Below are 17,011 nucleotides of genomic sequence, written 5' to 3'. Positions count from 1 at the left end.
TGGATTTCGGGTCGGGTATCGGTTCAGTATAGTTAAAATCCAAATCCAAAACTCGAATATCCGATTAATTTACCATCCCTAAAAGTACACATGACATGAGTAATTAAAAATAAATAGTAAATTTACAGTATATGAAAATATGCGAAATTAACCGGAAGGAAGGAAATAGCGCGGAGACGACAGGAAAATATAAAAAGTATCCGGAAATAAGAAAAGAAATGAAACAAGGAGTAACGAAAGTATACCAGAAGAAAGAAAGGGGAAACACTCGAGTTGAGAAGGAAATGTAAGACGTTGTGTACGAGAGCCTCCGCTAAGTGTGACGGAAGGCGTTCGAGAGTACGGCCGCCACTTTTCAACGGCCTGTTGAGTCTCCGTCGCGGCAATTACGCACAGATTAATTAGTGTAATTTCTTTTCCCGCTTATTTTGCCAACAAAATTTTCAATTAGTAAATATCTATTAATATTTCGTTTGGGCATTCGTTACTATTGTGTTGATTTTTCAATACTGTGAGCTCCGTTGATAACTTGTTAGTAATTGGCAACATAATGTTTTCCGCTATAAAATTCTGTTGCCATTATTGGAAACTCTTGTAGTGTTAGGGCTTGGAAATGGATTCGATGAGAGGTGTTAGAGAGGCTAATGCTGTGTTTATGGTCGAAACAGAAGATAGGGTGACAAGCCAAGTTAAGCATGGTGGTGCAATTTGCATCGACCCGCGAGGTTTGTTGGTTACTGTGGCGCATATTATTCCTGTGAGTACTGATGTGAGTACTAATCTGCTAATTACTGTGAGACCTAGGAGTGCCAAATTCTTCATGCAGGCAGATATTTCGGACGTCAACTATACGTTCGATATTGCCTTTTTAGCTATTAGAAGGGATTCAGAAAATGAGGTTTTTGGTTATGTCAACCTCCCAAGTCAAATTTCTCTTACTGAACAACAGCGGGTGTTCTCTTGGTTTCACCACAATGTTGGTTTTTCTCTCGTCACGGGAAAGATTTCGTTCCCTTACCGGTCTCGGGATGTCGTGTTTCCATCTTCGAGGTCCACTATCACTATTGGTGATGATCTCGCTGGGTTGGATGAAAGGACTTCAAGGACTCCCCGGTTTCGGACCACCCGGGGGATAGCTAGGACGATAGATAAGGAGCTTCATAACCTTCACCCTGATTTGCCGCTCATTGAGGTTTATAATTTCTTTGGCGGACCAGGATCATCCGGGAGCCCGGTATTCACCTCTGCGGATGGTAGTTTGATTGGATTGATTATGTTGCATCACTCCCGAAGGAATTATGTACTACCTATTGATTTTATCATTCGCTACATGGATGAACACAATATTGCTGCTGCTGGATTGATGATCAATCATAAAAGAAAGAGGACTGTTGAGGTTTCCGAAAGTTCCTCCCGCAATGTGAGTTTCCGGAAAATGCTTTTCTTCTTTCTTTAATGTTGTCCTTTTTGTTTCTATATAGCATCTGTTTGTGCAGTTATAACTTAAGGGTCATGGTCTGTGAACTGTTGTAACTCTCCAGCTGCCTATGATATATAATTAAGGATAAATATATATAATCTAAGTTACCCCTACTCTTCAATTTTGCCATGATACCCGTGTCCATCGGACATGACATGGGTGTGTGTATGGGATTTGAGTCGGATCCTTCAAATAGAAACCGGACACTTTGACCTTAAGAAATCTAGTTCAATATGATTTACAAGGCTCCACAACTTAATCCTCTTAATTCTAGGGAGGGATGTCTATGGATTACTATTTTCATGTTATCCTTTTGAATTATGTTATAAATATGAAAAAACAACTATGTATATGTTTACTTTCTGTGGTAGAAGACACGAATTTACAAATGTAAAATATAAAAGTAGGTATAATTTCGTTTATGTGAAGGTTATATTCGGAATCCCCGCACCCGAGTCCATTTTTGGATTCATATTTATGAATCCTAATTTTTTAAAAGCTAAGAGTTTGACACTTGGATCCTCACCCGTATCCGACACCCGTACCCGAGTCCGGGTAACTTAGTATATAATGAATACATGCAAATGTACCGGTTTTAGTTGTTTCATATGTGTTATTTTCCTATGGGGAGTAGTGGAACTTAATACTGACAATTCGTAGATTATTAAAACTTTTGAGCTGTAGCTATTGTTTATTTATTTTCTTTAAATGCAGTTTAGATAAGTCCTCATTTTATTACATATGCTCAGTGTAAAATTGAATAGTTGTGTTAGGAATTTTGTTATCAATGTATTAGTTTGTTTTTGGATATTTCTCTGTTGTAATTCTGTTTAAGTGATTGCTTACAAGTAATCTGACATTTTATCTTTTTCAATGGCAGTCGAGGCAGAAAACCCTTGCAGATTTACATAAAATGCAAACTGTGCATGTAAGAACAAATCTTTATTTTTGTTGTGATATAATATGACCTAGACTAGAGTTATGATTGTTTCATTTGTGTAACCTCTCATTTTTATTAGCAAGCAAAATGTAAAATAGAATTTGAAGCCATTGTGGATAGACGTAACTTTATTTTTTTGTTCCACAAAATTGTGGAATTGTTGCTCATGATTACAACCTACATTTCTAAAGAATAGCTGCTTTGATCTTTTAGCATGTTTGATTGAGGTGCTTGAAAACATAATTATACTCATTATTAAATTTAAAAGTTTATGTCAAATCAATATTTAGATGCAAAACTTTATTTGATATAGAAATTTGATTTTTATATTACTTTTGAATAGTTTGTTTTGCACCACAACACATGCGTGCCAAAAATCAGAGGGACTGTTGTTTAGGAATGGAGGGATTATCATTTGGCATGTAATTTACATCTACTTTTGAGTCGGTCAGAAGTTTTTAATTTTTAAATGATAATGAAGATAAATTAGAAAATTTAAGCACAAGTACACAACTATAAATCTTTAAAACATTATTCTTTATCCAGTCAAATTAACTCTCTTACACTACATCATTGCATGCATTTAGTTGTTGAGCTTTCTTGACAAGATCAGCCTATTCTTTATACTGAATTGGTGTATGGAGTGATCTTGTTTCTGTTACCAAATATAGAGTAAGCGTCAATTTAGCCATATTGTTTTTTGGGCTGCTACATCCCCAGTAAGGACTTCAATTGATCTATAAGTACTTAATGTCCCCCCCCCTGCTTTTTGTAAGTTTTGTTTTTCTGTTTTTTCCAGCTTGAAAAACTTAGTGAGAAGCAGAAGATACCAGAGTCACAATTGAAGTTTGTGTTGGAAGCATGGTCACAAGTATGTCCAAGTTTCTTGATCTTAACTCTTGCTATTCCCGTGCCCTCTCCTTTCAGTGTCCACAACTTGTTTACAAACAAGTTTCTGTGGCTTTTAGACCACTTATGTTCCTAGTCTTCATCATGTAGTGTGAATTAGCAAGATATAAAGAAGAGTAATTAGAAATTGTGGTATATAACGAAGATAACAGCAAAAGATAAATTTACTACATTAAGGATTATGCTAAGGATTTCTCAAAAAGTAAAATAGACGAATATAAAGAAGTCTTAATCAGTAATTTAATATCAATTCTCATTTGTAATCCATACATCTTCCTATATATCAACAACAAGAGAGTAGTGATGATCTCACTAGAATAAAGCATATATTACACTAACCGGGTTTACTCATCTTTGCATCATAAATTAACTTAGATACTAGTGCACATTTGGTGAACCAAGCTATGTAAACACTACTAATTATTCAACTCTTTTTTTTAGAACTTTTGATCTCCTATATACTCTTAGAAGTTCATCTAATATCTCATTTTTTAAACATTTATGTTTCTTACAAGAAGTTAAGAATGAATCTCAGTTTAGCATTAACCAGTCCAGAAACTGTCTTCTCTTTTATGTTATTTCTGTAAGCCAGATGGATTTTATGTTCAGATTTCAGAAAGTGGTGGTTCCATTCAACTTGCAAAGGGCATGTTTCCCACTTACATGTTGATACAGTACGAATTGAAAGCTAAAGAATATACCTCGTACATTTTGAAGCAGCAGATCTATGATTCTTTAGACCATTTTACGTTGTGCATGAATTCATTAACAGTTCCCTTGCTATTTTTGTGCTGGCAGATTGTCGAATGTAGGCGAGTGTTGAAATGGACATATGCGTATGGATTCTACTTGCCAGAGCACAAGCTTGCCAAGAGGCAGTTCTTTGAGTATTTGCAAGGTATAAATTTCGCTGGTTTTTATCATGTAATTTAGCAGGAACTTATGTTTATTGGGTTGGTAATTTATTCCTGTTTTCATTTGTTGAACAGGTGAAGCAGAGGCTAATTTAGAAAGGCTCCATCAGTGCGCAGAGAAGGAATTACAGAATTACCTCGGTGATGCTACATCTGAAGATTTTAGTGGTTTTCGTACAAAACTGGCTGGATTGACTAGGTATATATTGTGTAAGATATTTATTTGCTGTTATATTGAAACAAAATGAAATGCAAAAGAAATTGCTGTATGCACTTCACTGATTGGCAGAGAGGGGCTTTGAAGGCTATTTAGTAGGGTGGACTGGAGATTTACTGAGTTGTCCCAGTCTGGGTGCGCTCACTAAATCAAGCTCACCCTTTGAATTAATAAGTTGTCAGTCGGTTAATAGTCTTTTTCTATTGAGCAACATAAATGCTTAAAATTAGTAGGTATTTTTAGTCCCTCTTCATTGAGCTTCTGTATCAGAAGTTTTACTTCGAAAATTGCTATGGGGATGTCATGGGAGTACGAAACTCTAGGTAAATTCTAGAAGTTATTGATTTTGTAAACCAAGATCAGTCCGCAAGTAGCTTATGACTTGTCAATATGTGGAATATTCTTGGGGAAATTTGGCAATGTGTAAAATGAGATATTGGTACTGTATCTTGGGGGAGGGTTTTAACATCAGAGCTCATTCTGCAAAGGGTTTGTAGGCTAGTGAATGGTTAGCAGATGCTGGAACACGTGTACTGTCATCAACTAAAAGCAATTGGTTTGGGTACTTTGTTAGCCTTTTCTTGGGTTTCTTTAGTAGAGGTTGGATTTTAAGCTAGGCACTACTACATGGGCCATGAATCATCGAAATTATATGAAGAGTCTTGCTAAAAACTTAAACAAAGAAGAGTGCGCAGGCTGCAGGTAGAACTTGAACATATTGGAAGTTTTTGTGCTAGAGTTTATAGAATTACCCTAAAGATTCTATAATTAACGTAGCAGTGTAAAACTGGGAGAGGTCCTCTTTCATGCAAGGAACTAAAATTTCTGAGGTTGTTTTGTTTTAAACCCAATGAATCATAACCGTCTGTCTAAGCTTATATGGATCTGGAGTTCTGTTTTCATGTCCGTATTCATAATATTTGCAAGATTACCTGATAATACCGCATCAGTTTCCTTTTGCATTATCTTGTACTCGGATATGTGAGTGAGCATGTATTGCGCAAGCTATGTAAACACGAAAGCATACAGCTGTACCTGGTTAACATGCAGTACCTTGTTTTTTTTGTTACGAAACTCTTTTGAAGTTTACTTTTTTGTGTTTAATGCGGGTTTATCTTTAAATAATTTTCTGGGAAAATTTTGTTGATACATCACCTAACATGCTATTGAATGCCACAACAGTGTCACGCGAAATTACTTCGAAAACTTGGTCAGAGCATTGGAGAATGGTTTGTCAAATGTTAATTCCATAGGAGCCTCTAGCAAGACAACAAGCTCAAAATGTGTTGCAGGGAGTAGCAAAACGAAAAGTGGGAGAGGAAAAAGCTCTTTCCGGATTGGAGGATCAAGCAAGGGCGCTGAGGATCCAGGAAGTTGGGCTTGTGATCAATGCACTTATCTGAATCCTTCCAGGTCTGCAACGGTGTGTCAGATGTGCAGCCAACGCAGATAATTTGCTCAAATTTTTACGTCAGGATTAAATATGCCATATAATCAAAGACTTCAGTGAAGCAGTAATTAAAGGAAGGCTAGTATAAGAAAGTCTGGCTGATAGCCGTAATTAGCTTTTGAAAAAAGAATCATTTGACAGACTAATTTGTAGTTGCTACTTGTTTCTGGAAGGGGTCAAGAAAGAAAAACAGGACAAGGGTCGTGGTTTAAGTGTTTTGTATAAAATGTTTTTGTTCGTTTTGTGAATAGCATCTGTATGTTAACTTGTAACTCGTCATCTGCCTATGTTGCAAATGTACTGGTTTGAAAAGGGTTTCATAGTAGATATTTAGTGATCTTGGTGGCCATGTCAAGTTGTAAGTTGTATGCATCAAGTATTTTATTTCCCATCTTGCTTTCCTTTTTATCAACTTCCGTAGTTTGGATGAAATTGTTCGCTGAGACTGCTGTATTATCTTTCTAGCATTCATTTGCTTTATACAGTGTTCAGGTATACTGTCAAACTTGTACGGTATATGGTTTTCCTGATATAGTGCATCAATGTATGTAGGATTGTAGGGTGAAGAAGAGAATTGAACCCTTGTTTCTGCAATAATCGACCGTACGTGAGGAACATATCTGGGATGCAGACAGATTACGAAACTGTTTATTTGCCAAGTAGAATATTAACACTACTTGCATATGTGTGAATGAATAACTGATAAGTTGCAGATATCTCTAAATTTATAATTCTAAAGTTAGAAAAATGGATGAGCATATTGCTGATCATCAGGTATGACTAAATTGTACATTATGTGCATTTTGTGTAAATAATTTATATTTTTGTTATCAAACATGAATTGCACAACCAAAATGTTAATGAAGTATTGAGCCAAACCCAACACTTGATGGCATAGATTGTACTGGAAAAGGAGGGATACAATACAATCCATATATAAAGATCTTCCATTACAAGTTCATCAATCAAACCTAGAGAAGCACTTCCTCCAACCACTTGAATGACAACAGATTCTGGCAAGGACATGTCATGATCACATTTACTTGTGACTTAACAATTCCCTGTAACGCATCACCCAACTACAAAAGCAAAACGACAATATTAGCAAACGTATGTGAGTACACAACTTCCATGGACTTGCTGGAAGTTGGTAATGCTTGTCACGACAAAACATTAATAATAAGGTGGCAATTGGGCAGGTCAGCTCGAGAATTTCCTGATCCATTCTTGTTAAGTGTTATGCATAGTTGATCGTTCCATGTATATCGAGTTCCAAAAGAGTCTGAAAGTGATAGGCAAAGGCAAGGAGTTGGGACAAAGCAAAAGGATAGCCTTTCACTATGCTGCTCGACCAGACAGCTGTATCAGCAGCTGGATCTTTCAGTTTTGTACTGTTGTTTAATGTGTCTTGTAACCTCCTACCGCCTACTCCTGAACAACTAGGTTGTAACTACTCATGAACTCTTCTGTAGCCCCTCTTCTATGAGTGTTCTTCGTAGTTGGGGGATTCCATAACTGTGATTTGATATAATTTCAGGTGTCTTAACAGGTTGGATCAATTGGTCTAACCAGTGTTATGCATTATACTTTCCTCGATCTAAAGATTGATATTGGATCCTAAAGAACCTCATAAATATACACTTCAAGGAAAAAGTGACATTTGCCTGCATAGTTCCATAACCCCATTATTAGGTGCTTCAGGTTACCATTTTTGCATTCTTCAAGTTACATTCTTACATTTTGTAATATCAGGAACTGGTCAGAGGTGTTGATGGTAGTGAAGAAACAAACGAATGACAACTACTGGTCTATGTTTCTAATATTGTAAATTTAACCGGAAACCCACCCAAACCAGCGCCTTAGCTAACACTTTTCGAGAATGAAGAAGCAACTACTATAAGCACACAACAAAGTGAGGTAAACTAAATCCTACAGACTAGATGCTTATGCAATAAAAAAACCCTTAACTTTAGTTCAAGAGAAGGTAAGGTATTAGAGGACGTTTGACAACTTGGAATAAGGTAAAATCCTAAAACTCCAATAAAATGCTCGAAAAAAAACTGCCACACACTTACTTGGGGAATTTCTCGGGTGTCACCTCGCCAATCGCAGTACTTATATTTAATTGGCCACCGGTACTTTCTCTTAGAACTTTAAGCTCCACAGATTCTCCAACCTTGTCCCATGTTTTCTCAAAGAACTGGAAATAAAACATGACAGTTCCACACTATTAGCCTAAACGTCCCGTGTAAGTTATATCATTTATATCACAAAATAGCTAAGCATTGATTCGTAGATGTAAGGCACTGTGCAATATAGAATTGAAGAGGTCAATCTGCAGCAATATATGTCCACAAGAATGTGAAATCACATTTCTAATAAACTGCATCAGATTTTCACCATTTTGAAAAACCAAAGTTCATATTCAAAGTCAAATCAAAGTCATTGTATGCAACAACATACCTCTAAAGTACTCTGGACTACTACTCCATTAATTTCTACGATAACATCAAAGTCACATATTCCAGAGTGGTATGCTGGAGAGTCTTCCTCAACCTGGTTCACAATTGAAAAATAATAACTGAACAGTCAGCAATAATGCAAAAACATCAAATCATACATACAATGACTAGCTTAAACAAGGGCCAACACTCATACAAGTTATATATTCTTCAATCGAGGAAGGTAAAATAGAAGAAAACATTTGGTGTTATTCATTTCCAAAGCAAATTTATCAAGCTACCAAATGTATGGTGTTTTTTTCTTTTGCAATCCTGTGGAGAATTTGGTTGCAGCGGAACATAATAGTTTTTGGTTACTTTACCACCTGAACTTAATTGGGACCGAGTAACCTACTGTGGGTAGGGGTGTGCATTTGGTTCGGTTAACCGAAAACCGAACCAAATTACCGAAAAATTTCGGTTCGGTTAACCAAATATTAAATTTCGGTTCGATTTTGATAGTGAAAATTTCGGAATTCTGGTTTTTCGGTATATCGGTTTTTAATCGCGGTTAACCGGAAAACCGAGTTCGCCTATCGACTTTAGCCTCTCTCCATCGATTCAGAGAGCCAACCCATTCGGTTTAAAGAAGCAGATTTTATAAAAAAATATGAGCAGTGATTGTTAGCACTAGCAGAGGAGCAGATATTACAATAAAAATTCTCATGGACACTTTGTAACATTTATTCAGGTTTTAATATGTAAAAACTTCTGAAGCTGACTTCTGCTTTTGATTTCTGAATTTGGTGACGGTAAGTCGGTAACTGCTGACTAGTTGTAAACTAAAATTCTAAGAATGTTATTCTGCCGTTCTGGTATTTTTTATTTTAATTTCAGTTATAAAATCCGGTTTTTGATAATAACCGAAAATTTAATTTCGGTTTGGTTACAAAACCGAATATACTTCGGTTCGGTTTCGGTTAACCGAAAAAAATTCGGTTTGGTTTGGTTTTAACCGAATGCACACCACAAACTTTGGGCTAGGGGATGGAGAAGCACTTAAAATTTATAAGATAGTTGATGTTTTGAAAAACTAGGCTACCATGTAATCTGATCTGGCTGAGAGCATCCTGGCCTCTTTTTATTTAACTAGAAAAGAACAGTTCAAGACAAGAATTGACAGGTGAAAGTCATCATTTTCACCTTCCTTACAGCTTATAATACTTATACGACATACCCCATCAATTGTAAATTCTAGTGATCCTCTTTTAACTTGAGCTACTAACTTGGCCAGGTATTTCACAAAAACAACAATTAGTTTTTTAACGTAGATTGTTTCTAGAGAACTACATGAATAGATAAACAAGCTAGTACATCTTTGGTTGGCATGACAAAACATAGCGGGATGTGTTGGGTAGGGTCCCTGTTCGAAAGTTCAAACAGAATTTCCATTTTTAACAAAGTGAGGCAAGTCCCTTACCTACTTTCCCATGGGAGAGTAGAATTTCCTTAAGAAGTTACTTCCCTTGTGAACCAAGAACTTTAGAACTTTTAGGAAGTGAAGTCAGATGTTTAAGTTTTAGGAGTTGCACTGTTTGTGTGAATCGAACAAGCATCTCAACTTTTAAGTCATTAGAATGCATATAATATCGAAATCATTAAAATCACATGAATTTCTTTTCGCCCAAAAGATAACAAATGCCTAATGACTAGTAAAACATTGAGAAATTTTGAAGTGATTCATGACAGAGAAACTTAAAAAAGTAGAAAAATACCTGTACTACAAGTACACCGGTGGAGAAACTGGGGAACTTTCGTATCAACTGTTCCAAAAACCCTGTTTCAGCTGTATAAAGATTTGCAACACTAAACCCAATCCATGGTCGACGGAATTCCCTGTTCCAGATAGCTCAAGCTTATGCACATGCTATAATAGTTTAGAAAAGTAAACTTGTTTTATTGCCTTATTACTATAAGATCTATCAGCGGGACAAGTATTTGAACCATAAACAATCACTAAGAAAATATTAAAGACGCAACCTAGGCATTGTTATCAAGTAGTCGCCTAGTCGGTCACTAGTCAACCAGTCGTTGCGTGCTTAGAATTATATATATATAGGCCAGCGCTCAAGAGAGAACCCTCTTAAAAAGGATACGAGAGAACCCTTTTCTAAAGATTAATCCTAAAACTAAAAAAAGGTAGAACTGTTTTTTATTATTTTTATTGTGCTTCCATAAAGTTAATTTCAAACAACAATTTGTTTAATTTTTTTTAAAAAAATCATGAAAAAAAGTTAGAATCTACTTTTGAATCTCATGAATTTTAAGAATCTGTTTTTGAATGTCATAAATGTTGTTTCAAACTTTGATTTTAAAAATTATGTAATGACTATTATAATGTTAAAATAAGTTAAAAAAATTTCAAATCTCATTCTAAATCTAAGGTTCCCTCGTTCCCTTTTTAAGAGGGATCTCTCTATATATACAAAGATGAGGGTTTGTGATGCATGAAGGAGCGAAAAAAAGACAATCAAGACATGGGCAGGTGAGAAAATGTTTGGTGTTCTGAGTCGGTATCTAACCAAACATATTAATCATGATCTGTCTAGAGTTGAGATGAATTTACTTTACTTAATCCAGATAGGTAACTACTTAAGTCCTGAGCCATACCAGCCACCAAAAAATACTTTATAAAGAAAGAACCAGCAAGGTTCTAGTGACTCCTTAGTTCTCAGACCCTGACCTGTTATAACAACTATTCAATTTACTGACATATTTGTGTGGATACTTGAAAGCCAGACATGGGTATGGACACTCTGACAATTCATTTTAGCCAAAAACAATGCAAACTTTTAGTAATATTGCTGAGTCTTATAGTTGGACACCTCCAGCCGAGTCCGAGAAAACAAAGCTGATATCTTGATGCCTCAGTATCAATAGGAACTAAGATGCCCACACATGTTAATGCAATGCCGTATTTTTTTTAACACACATGAGGTGCATAAAAATGATGCCTGTCTAATTTAACAAGAGGTCATAGAAAGAGATAAGTATCATTAGTATTAAGGTACTGGTATCCATCAAAATACAAGGTGAATAAATTGATATGAAGTGTTGAAAACTAGCAAGGAAAGAAGAGGAACACTTGGAAAGAGTATCGTGGAAAGCTAAAGTCAGCAAGGATCAAGTTATCCAGATGTTAAGTGGATTAAGAAAGAGAAAGGACAATTTAATCATGGAACATGTAGATGCACAGTGATCTAACAGTATCTAACTAACCTGTAAGTTTTATAATGCTTCCACCACCTTGAAATTATATTGGATGGTAAGAAAGATGAATCATGGAACATGATTCCGATCATTTCTCCAGAATAGTTGATAACTGGACCACCATTGCAGTTCTGAAAACAACAATAAACTACCAGTGTAAGCATATTAAGACTAATCTTAGTCTTAACCTATGAAACCAGCTTGAGTAGAATCACATGCTGAGATTAATATTAAATCTCACAAGAAAATAATGTTGACAGCCACAACATAGGTCACACCCCACCATGTATAATCGGTCTATCAGAAGTATAAGCAACTCATGCATAAGACATCACTGTGTGTGAGTGTGTGTGGGGGGGAGGGGGAGAGAGAGGGTTTATTACATTCCCATTGATGCCCTTCACGCATAATAATTCGTTACAGTTGATTGAGGGGTGCTTCAAGCTGAAGAAATGAAAAAAAACATGAGATATAAGGCAGACTAGAGCGTGGATAATGTGAGCACAATTTGGAGAAAGCTTCCTATAACAATAACACCTGCATTTTGTTGTAGGTGAGTAGTATATGCTTTCAATAAAAAAGGAGAACATTATCTAAAAAACATCATATTTTGCAATACCTGAAATGACCAACATTAATGAAGAAGCAGCGTGGATCATTCATTACCCGTGAAAGGACTATGACTTTGTCATCGGGAAGAATCTTAAATAAATTAGGATGTGGACTAAGCCCGTCCCGGTCTAGAGGAAGTGGTTGAGTTGGATGAATAGATAAGCTATTGTCCAAAGATGTCATATTTGCAGGTTGTAAAGGTGTATCGGTTATAATCCTTAAAGCTGCAAGGTTATAATGAAAATCACAAGCAACCACCTCACATTTGCATAACTTACCATTTGATAGAGCAACATCAACCTGCAAAGAGCGTATCGTTCTCAAGTTAGTTAAGGGGGGCGGGGGGAATTGTAATAAAGGAAAAGGGTAAACGATGTAACCTCGATTTCAGAAGGGGGTATTGGTGCACATTTTTTACGCACAAAAAGATTAGCATGAGTCAAAACAATACTGATAAAAGTAGCTTCGTCATTGGGTGACTTGTGACATTGAATAATAATCCCTGATCCTCTAAAGTATTTGACCCAATACCCAAAAGGGCCTGTTCTGGAGGAGGCAGATCGCATCCTTGTTTTGCCTATAGTATCATCTATAACAACACGAAGATAACAACACTAAGTATAAAACCCCCATTAACAAAAAGAGTAAGTAATTTGAAGTAATAAGCAATAAGTACCCGGTTTATTATGAGAGATAACGTTGACGACAGATGAGGAAACTTTGAAAGCTGCAATCTTTGAGGTAAAATCCAAGAAATCAGCGAATTCATCATTCTCGCGATATAGCTCTCTCATGTTTCTATCATAAACTCCTCCAACTAAAACAAACAACAACAATTGTAATTTTGTAATTTTGTAATTGGGTTTGGGGAAAACAACAAATATACAAACACAAACTTAATCAATCCTATTCCTATAATACCAACCATCTGGAATACCACATGCCATGATGATTGCAGAGCAGCAGTTCAAGTTCAAGTTAGGGTTCTTGATACCCGATGTGTAATTGTTATTTAAACCCTTTTCTTTTTTTTTTGAAACTAATTGTTATTTAAACCTATTCATTACTTTATTACTTACCTTATTTAACAATTCACTTGTAGTTATACAATTAGTAATTAAACAACTTGTACTATTACTATACTATTTTTTTATATTATATTATCCTATGACTTTAAAAAATTAACTCTCTATGTAACTTTTTAATCCCATCATTATTCTGGGTAAATACAAAAATAATCTAGCATTGAATTTTTTATCAAATATATGTTAAAAAATAATCTTAACTTGTGTTAGAGATTAAAATTTTTGTTAATTTAACAAATAAAACTCATATACCAAGGAAATTTCTGTACACGCACAATTCTATGTATTATAGCACACATTAATTTAATATTATTTAATATAAAAATCAATTGAAATACAAAGCCTTCAAGAAATTTTAAAAATACTAAGAATGGAAAATTAAGCATAAATTATCAAAAACAAAAATAAAATTAAACATAGTAAACCAAAATTTATAAATTGATTGCAAATTACAAGTATATTATTTTTATTTTACAATGGAAAATAAATGAAATATATCAAAAATATATAATGGGAACTAGAAATGACTAGTCATAAAGAAATATTAAAAAAAAATAGTTCTTAAAACTGATTTGCAAATCAATAGGTAGTGGATTATAAATAATATTTTCATCATGTATAAAGGTAATGTTATTCCCGGAACAAACTCAGCCACAAGCTGCAGTTTGTGTTTTTCAAGGAGGAAAAAGACAGCGTCCTAGTTGAAATCTCATCTCTCATTCTCTGCTAAAAACAACTTTTGGCCTACATTTTCCTCTGTCCAATTTGTTATTGCCCCCCCATTGGGATGCTTAAAACATCCCAATGGGCACTTGCATGTCAAATTTGAACGTTCCCTCATCCCTCCTCAAGAAAACCAAGCAAATCAAAGCCTATTCTGGAAACTGGCACCATGGTAAATTGCATCATTTTTCGCGTTCCATTACTGTCTTGCAGGATGCATCTGGCAATGACATTTCTAAACTCTACACGATTGGACGGGAGCTGGGGAGGGGAGAATTTGGCGTCACGTATGAATGCCTCGATATTCAGAATGGAGAGAAAGCTGCATGCAAGAAGATATCGAAAGACAAGTTAAGGACAGAGATTGATGTGGAAGATGTTAGGAGAGAAGTTGAGATCATGAAACATTTGCCTTGTCATCCCAATATTGTTAAGTATAAAGATGTTTTCGAGGATAAAGAGGCGATTTATCTTGTTATGGAGCTTTGTGGTGGTGGTGAGCTTTTTGATAGAATTGTTGCTAGAGGCCATTATAGTGAAAGAGGCGCGGCTATTGTCACCAAAACCATGCTTGAGGTTGTCAAGGTATGTGAACATACATCTACAGGCAACATTTTGTCCATGATTTTGTTCTGTTACATGTACATTTTACACCTTACAAGAATTACTACTTTACAATCTTGTTTAACTACTAATTAACAGCGGTTTTAGTTCCAGACTTTAAAGTTGAAAGTGTAATCGGTTTACTTGTGATTTTTATTTTTTAGGTATGCCATGACCATGGTGTAATGCACAGAGACTTGAAGCCTGAAAACTTTTTATTTGCAAGTGAAGATGAAAATGCCCACTTGAAGGCCATTGATTTTGGCCTCTCTATCTTCTTTAAGCCTGGTAAGTGTATATGCCCTTTTATGTAGCCAGATTACTTGTTTCATCCATAACTTTTTGCCTGTGATCATTTCCATATAGGTGATAGTTTTAAAGAAATTGTCGGAAGCCCTTATTACATGGCACCAGAAGTTCTGAGAAGAAAATACGGGCCAGAAGTAGATGTATGGAGTGCAGGGGTGATTCTTTACATTTTACTATGTGGAGTTCCTCCTTTTTGGGCAGGTAACAATATCGCGCCTCTTACTAATATTTATTTACTCGTATTTTATGAATTAGTCATTCACTGGTTCTTGTAATTACAGAAACTGAAGAGGGAATTGCTCTTTCAATCATAAAGGGTCGCCTAGATTTCAGTAAGGAACCCTGGCCGAAGGTTTCTGAAGATGCCAAAGATCTTGTGAGACACATGCTTGATCCAAATCCCTGTAGTCGGATGACAGTTGAAGAAGTTCTAGGTCTGTTGCACACTATCTTAAAACTTGTCATATTCTAATATCCGTTGTGGTCGTGGACTCTAGTGTCAGAATCATGGTATGTAGCTTAGAAGGGTTAAAGAGTATAAGATCATGTTTGGGCCTTACTCTGACACGTTTAGGTTTTAAATGGACTGGTTACATAACAAGAAGCACCACTATTTAGCGAAATTACATGAAAGAAGTAATGGACCTGTTCTTGTTATATCCAGGACATAGATGGATCCAAAACGCCCATAAAGTTCCTGATATTCCTCTAGGAGAGCATGTCAGAACAAGAATCCAACAGTTCTCATTGATGAACAAGTTCAAGAAGAAAGTTCTTGGAGTAAGTTCATCCGCTTCAGTTACTTGACTTATTTCGTCATACGTTGAGGTATTTAAAATTCGTGTAGGTGGTAGCTGCAAGCTTGCCAGATGAAGAAATACATGAAATCAGAGAGATGTTCAACACGTGGGACACCGACAAGAATGGAAACCTGACACTCGAAGAGCTAAAACTTGGCTTAATGAATAATGACAACAATGTTTCTGATCCTGATGTTCAGATGTTCATGGAAGCTGTAAGTCATTCATATTTTTGTTCTTTTCAAACTTTACACTGGCTGTCAAAGAAATGTGAGTTGATTAATTTTTTTCCGTATAAATGTATTGATATATCCAGGCTGATCTTGATGGGAATGGGACATTAAACTGTGAGGAATTTGTGACAATTGCGGTACACTTGAAAAGAATAAGCAGTGATGAACAACTTAAGAAAGCATTCAACTCATTTGATAAGAACAAAAGTGGATACATAGAGTTTGAAGAGTTGAGAGAAGCTTTGTTTGAGGACCATGAAGAACACATATGTGATCAAGCTGCACATGAAATTATACTAGACGCTGACTTGGATAAGGTAAAAAGTGCAACTAAAGATTATGGATGAAGTGATGAGGTAGGTAGGAATACATGAGTGAAGTAAGCGTATTTGATTGTTGTCGTGTAATGACTCTACAGGACGGTCGGATCAGCTATCAAGAATTTGCAGCAATGATGAAAACAGGCATGGACTGGAAGATGGCGTCTCGACGCTACTCAAGAGTAATGCTTAATGCACTGAGCATGAAATTACTCAAAGACAAAACTATGCACGTAAAGGCATGTAAAACAATGAAACGGTGATCAGAGAAAATGAGAGACAAATCTTGCATCTGAATTACGTGAATTGCACAAATTAGCAACAATTTTGACAGAAATTTTAATTCCGTTCTCCGCCATTCTTTCCTTTCATAAGAATTTAGATACAAATATATAATAGGATAACAAGGGGATAAATTCATGAGATTAAAAAGTTTCGTTGAAATGACTAATTTACCCTTGTATTTTAAATTTAGATAAAACAATTTGAACCTGCGTTTTCAAGTTCACAAGCACATCAATTTACCACTACGCCACACTTTAATTAAGTTTTTTATCATACACGTAATATGTGAGTGTCGTAAATAACGACAATTTATTTAACTTTAAACATGATTACTAATATATTTGTAGAGTTAGTTTTGAACAATTGAATTTGAGATATAAAGTTAATTACAGTATATAAACGGATCATTATCTTATTTAT

The 17,011-nt window shown here is 35.5% G+C and overlaps 3 protein-coding genes across 5 annotated transcripts; 2 read left to right on the top strand and 1 right to left on the bottom strand.

The window, feature by feature from the left end:
* Positions 1 to 163: 163 nt before the first annotated feature.
* Positions 164 to 6,328, top strand: LOC141659466 (uncharacterized). 2 transcript variants are annotated; one of them, XM_074466353.1, is made up of 7 exons: positions 165 to 406; positions 599 to 1,420; positions 2,361 to 2,408; positions 3,220 to 3,291; positions 4,128 to 4,227; positions 4,319 to 4,442; positions 5,643 to 6,326. In XM_074466353.1, the coding sequence occupies exons 2-7, from the start codon at positions 614 to 616 to the stop codon at positions 5,911 to 5,913; spliced, it is 1,422 nt and encodes a 473-aa protein (XP_074322454.1). In that variant the 5' UTR covers positions 165 to 406; positions 599 to 613; the 3' UTR covers positions 5,914 to 6,326. The 2 variants fall into 2 exon arrangements, with proteins under 2 accessions (XP_074322461.1, XP_074322454.1); XM_074466360.1 differs by lacking the exon at positions 3,220 to 3,291 and having other exon boundaries at positions 164 to 1,420; positions 5,643 to 6,328.
* A 437-nt stretch (positions 6,329 to 6,765) lies between these two features.
* Positions 6,766 to 13,294, bottom strand: LOC141659450 (putative protease Do-like 14). 2 transcript variants are annotated; one of them, XM_074466321.1, is made up of 10 exons: positions 13,159 to 13,294; positions 12,910 to 13,050; positions 12,614 to 12,822; positions 12,241 to 12,533; positions 12,005 to 12,158; positions 11,631 to 11,752; positions 10,127 to 10,247; positions 8,374 to 8,466; positions 7,986 to 8,110; positions 6,766 to 6,989 (listed from the first exon to the last, which is right to left on the bottom strand). In XM_074466321.1, exons 1-10 carry the CDS (start codon positions 13,178 to 13,180, stop codon positions 6,950 to 6,952), a joined length of 1,320 nt encoding a protein of 439 aa, XP_074322422.1. In that variant the 5' UTR covers positions 13,181 to 13,294; the 3' UTR covers positions 6,766 to 6,949. The 2 variants fall into 2 exon arrangements, with proteins under 2 accessions (XP_074322422.1, XP_074322430.1); XM_074466329.1 differs by having other exon boundaries at positions 12,005 to 12,065.
* Positions 13,295 to 13,972: 678 nt separating this feature from the next.
* LOC141659442 (calcium-dependent protein kinase 24-like) lies at positions 13,973 to 16,664 on the top strand. The gene is made up of 8 exons (XM_074466308.1): positions 13,973 to 14,626; positions 14,809 to 14,932; positions 15,011 to 15,154; positions 15,235 to 15,387; positions 15,618 to 15,733; positions 15,801 to 15,968; positions 16,070 to 16,303; positions 16,405 to 16,664. Exons 1-8 carry the CDS (start codon positions 14,123 to 14,125, stop codon positions 16,567 to 16,569), a joined length of 1,608 nt encoding a protein of 535 aa, XP_074322409.1. The 5' UTR covers positions 13,973 to 14,122; the 3' UTR covers positions 16,570 to 16,664.
* Positions 16,665 to 17,011: the final 347 nt, after the last annotated feature.

This window comes from Apium graveolens, chromosome 1 (genome assembly GCF_009905375.1).
Source record: "Apium graveolens cultivar Ventura chromosome 1, ASM990537v1, whole genome shotgun sequence".
Taxonomy (NCBI): Eukaryota; Viridiplantae; Streptophyta; class Magnoliopsida; order Apiales; family Apiaceae; genus Apium; species Apium graveolens.
Note: the sequence above shows the minus strand (reverse complement) of the source record. Positions and strands in the feature narration are given on the sequence as shown.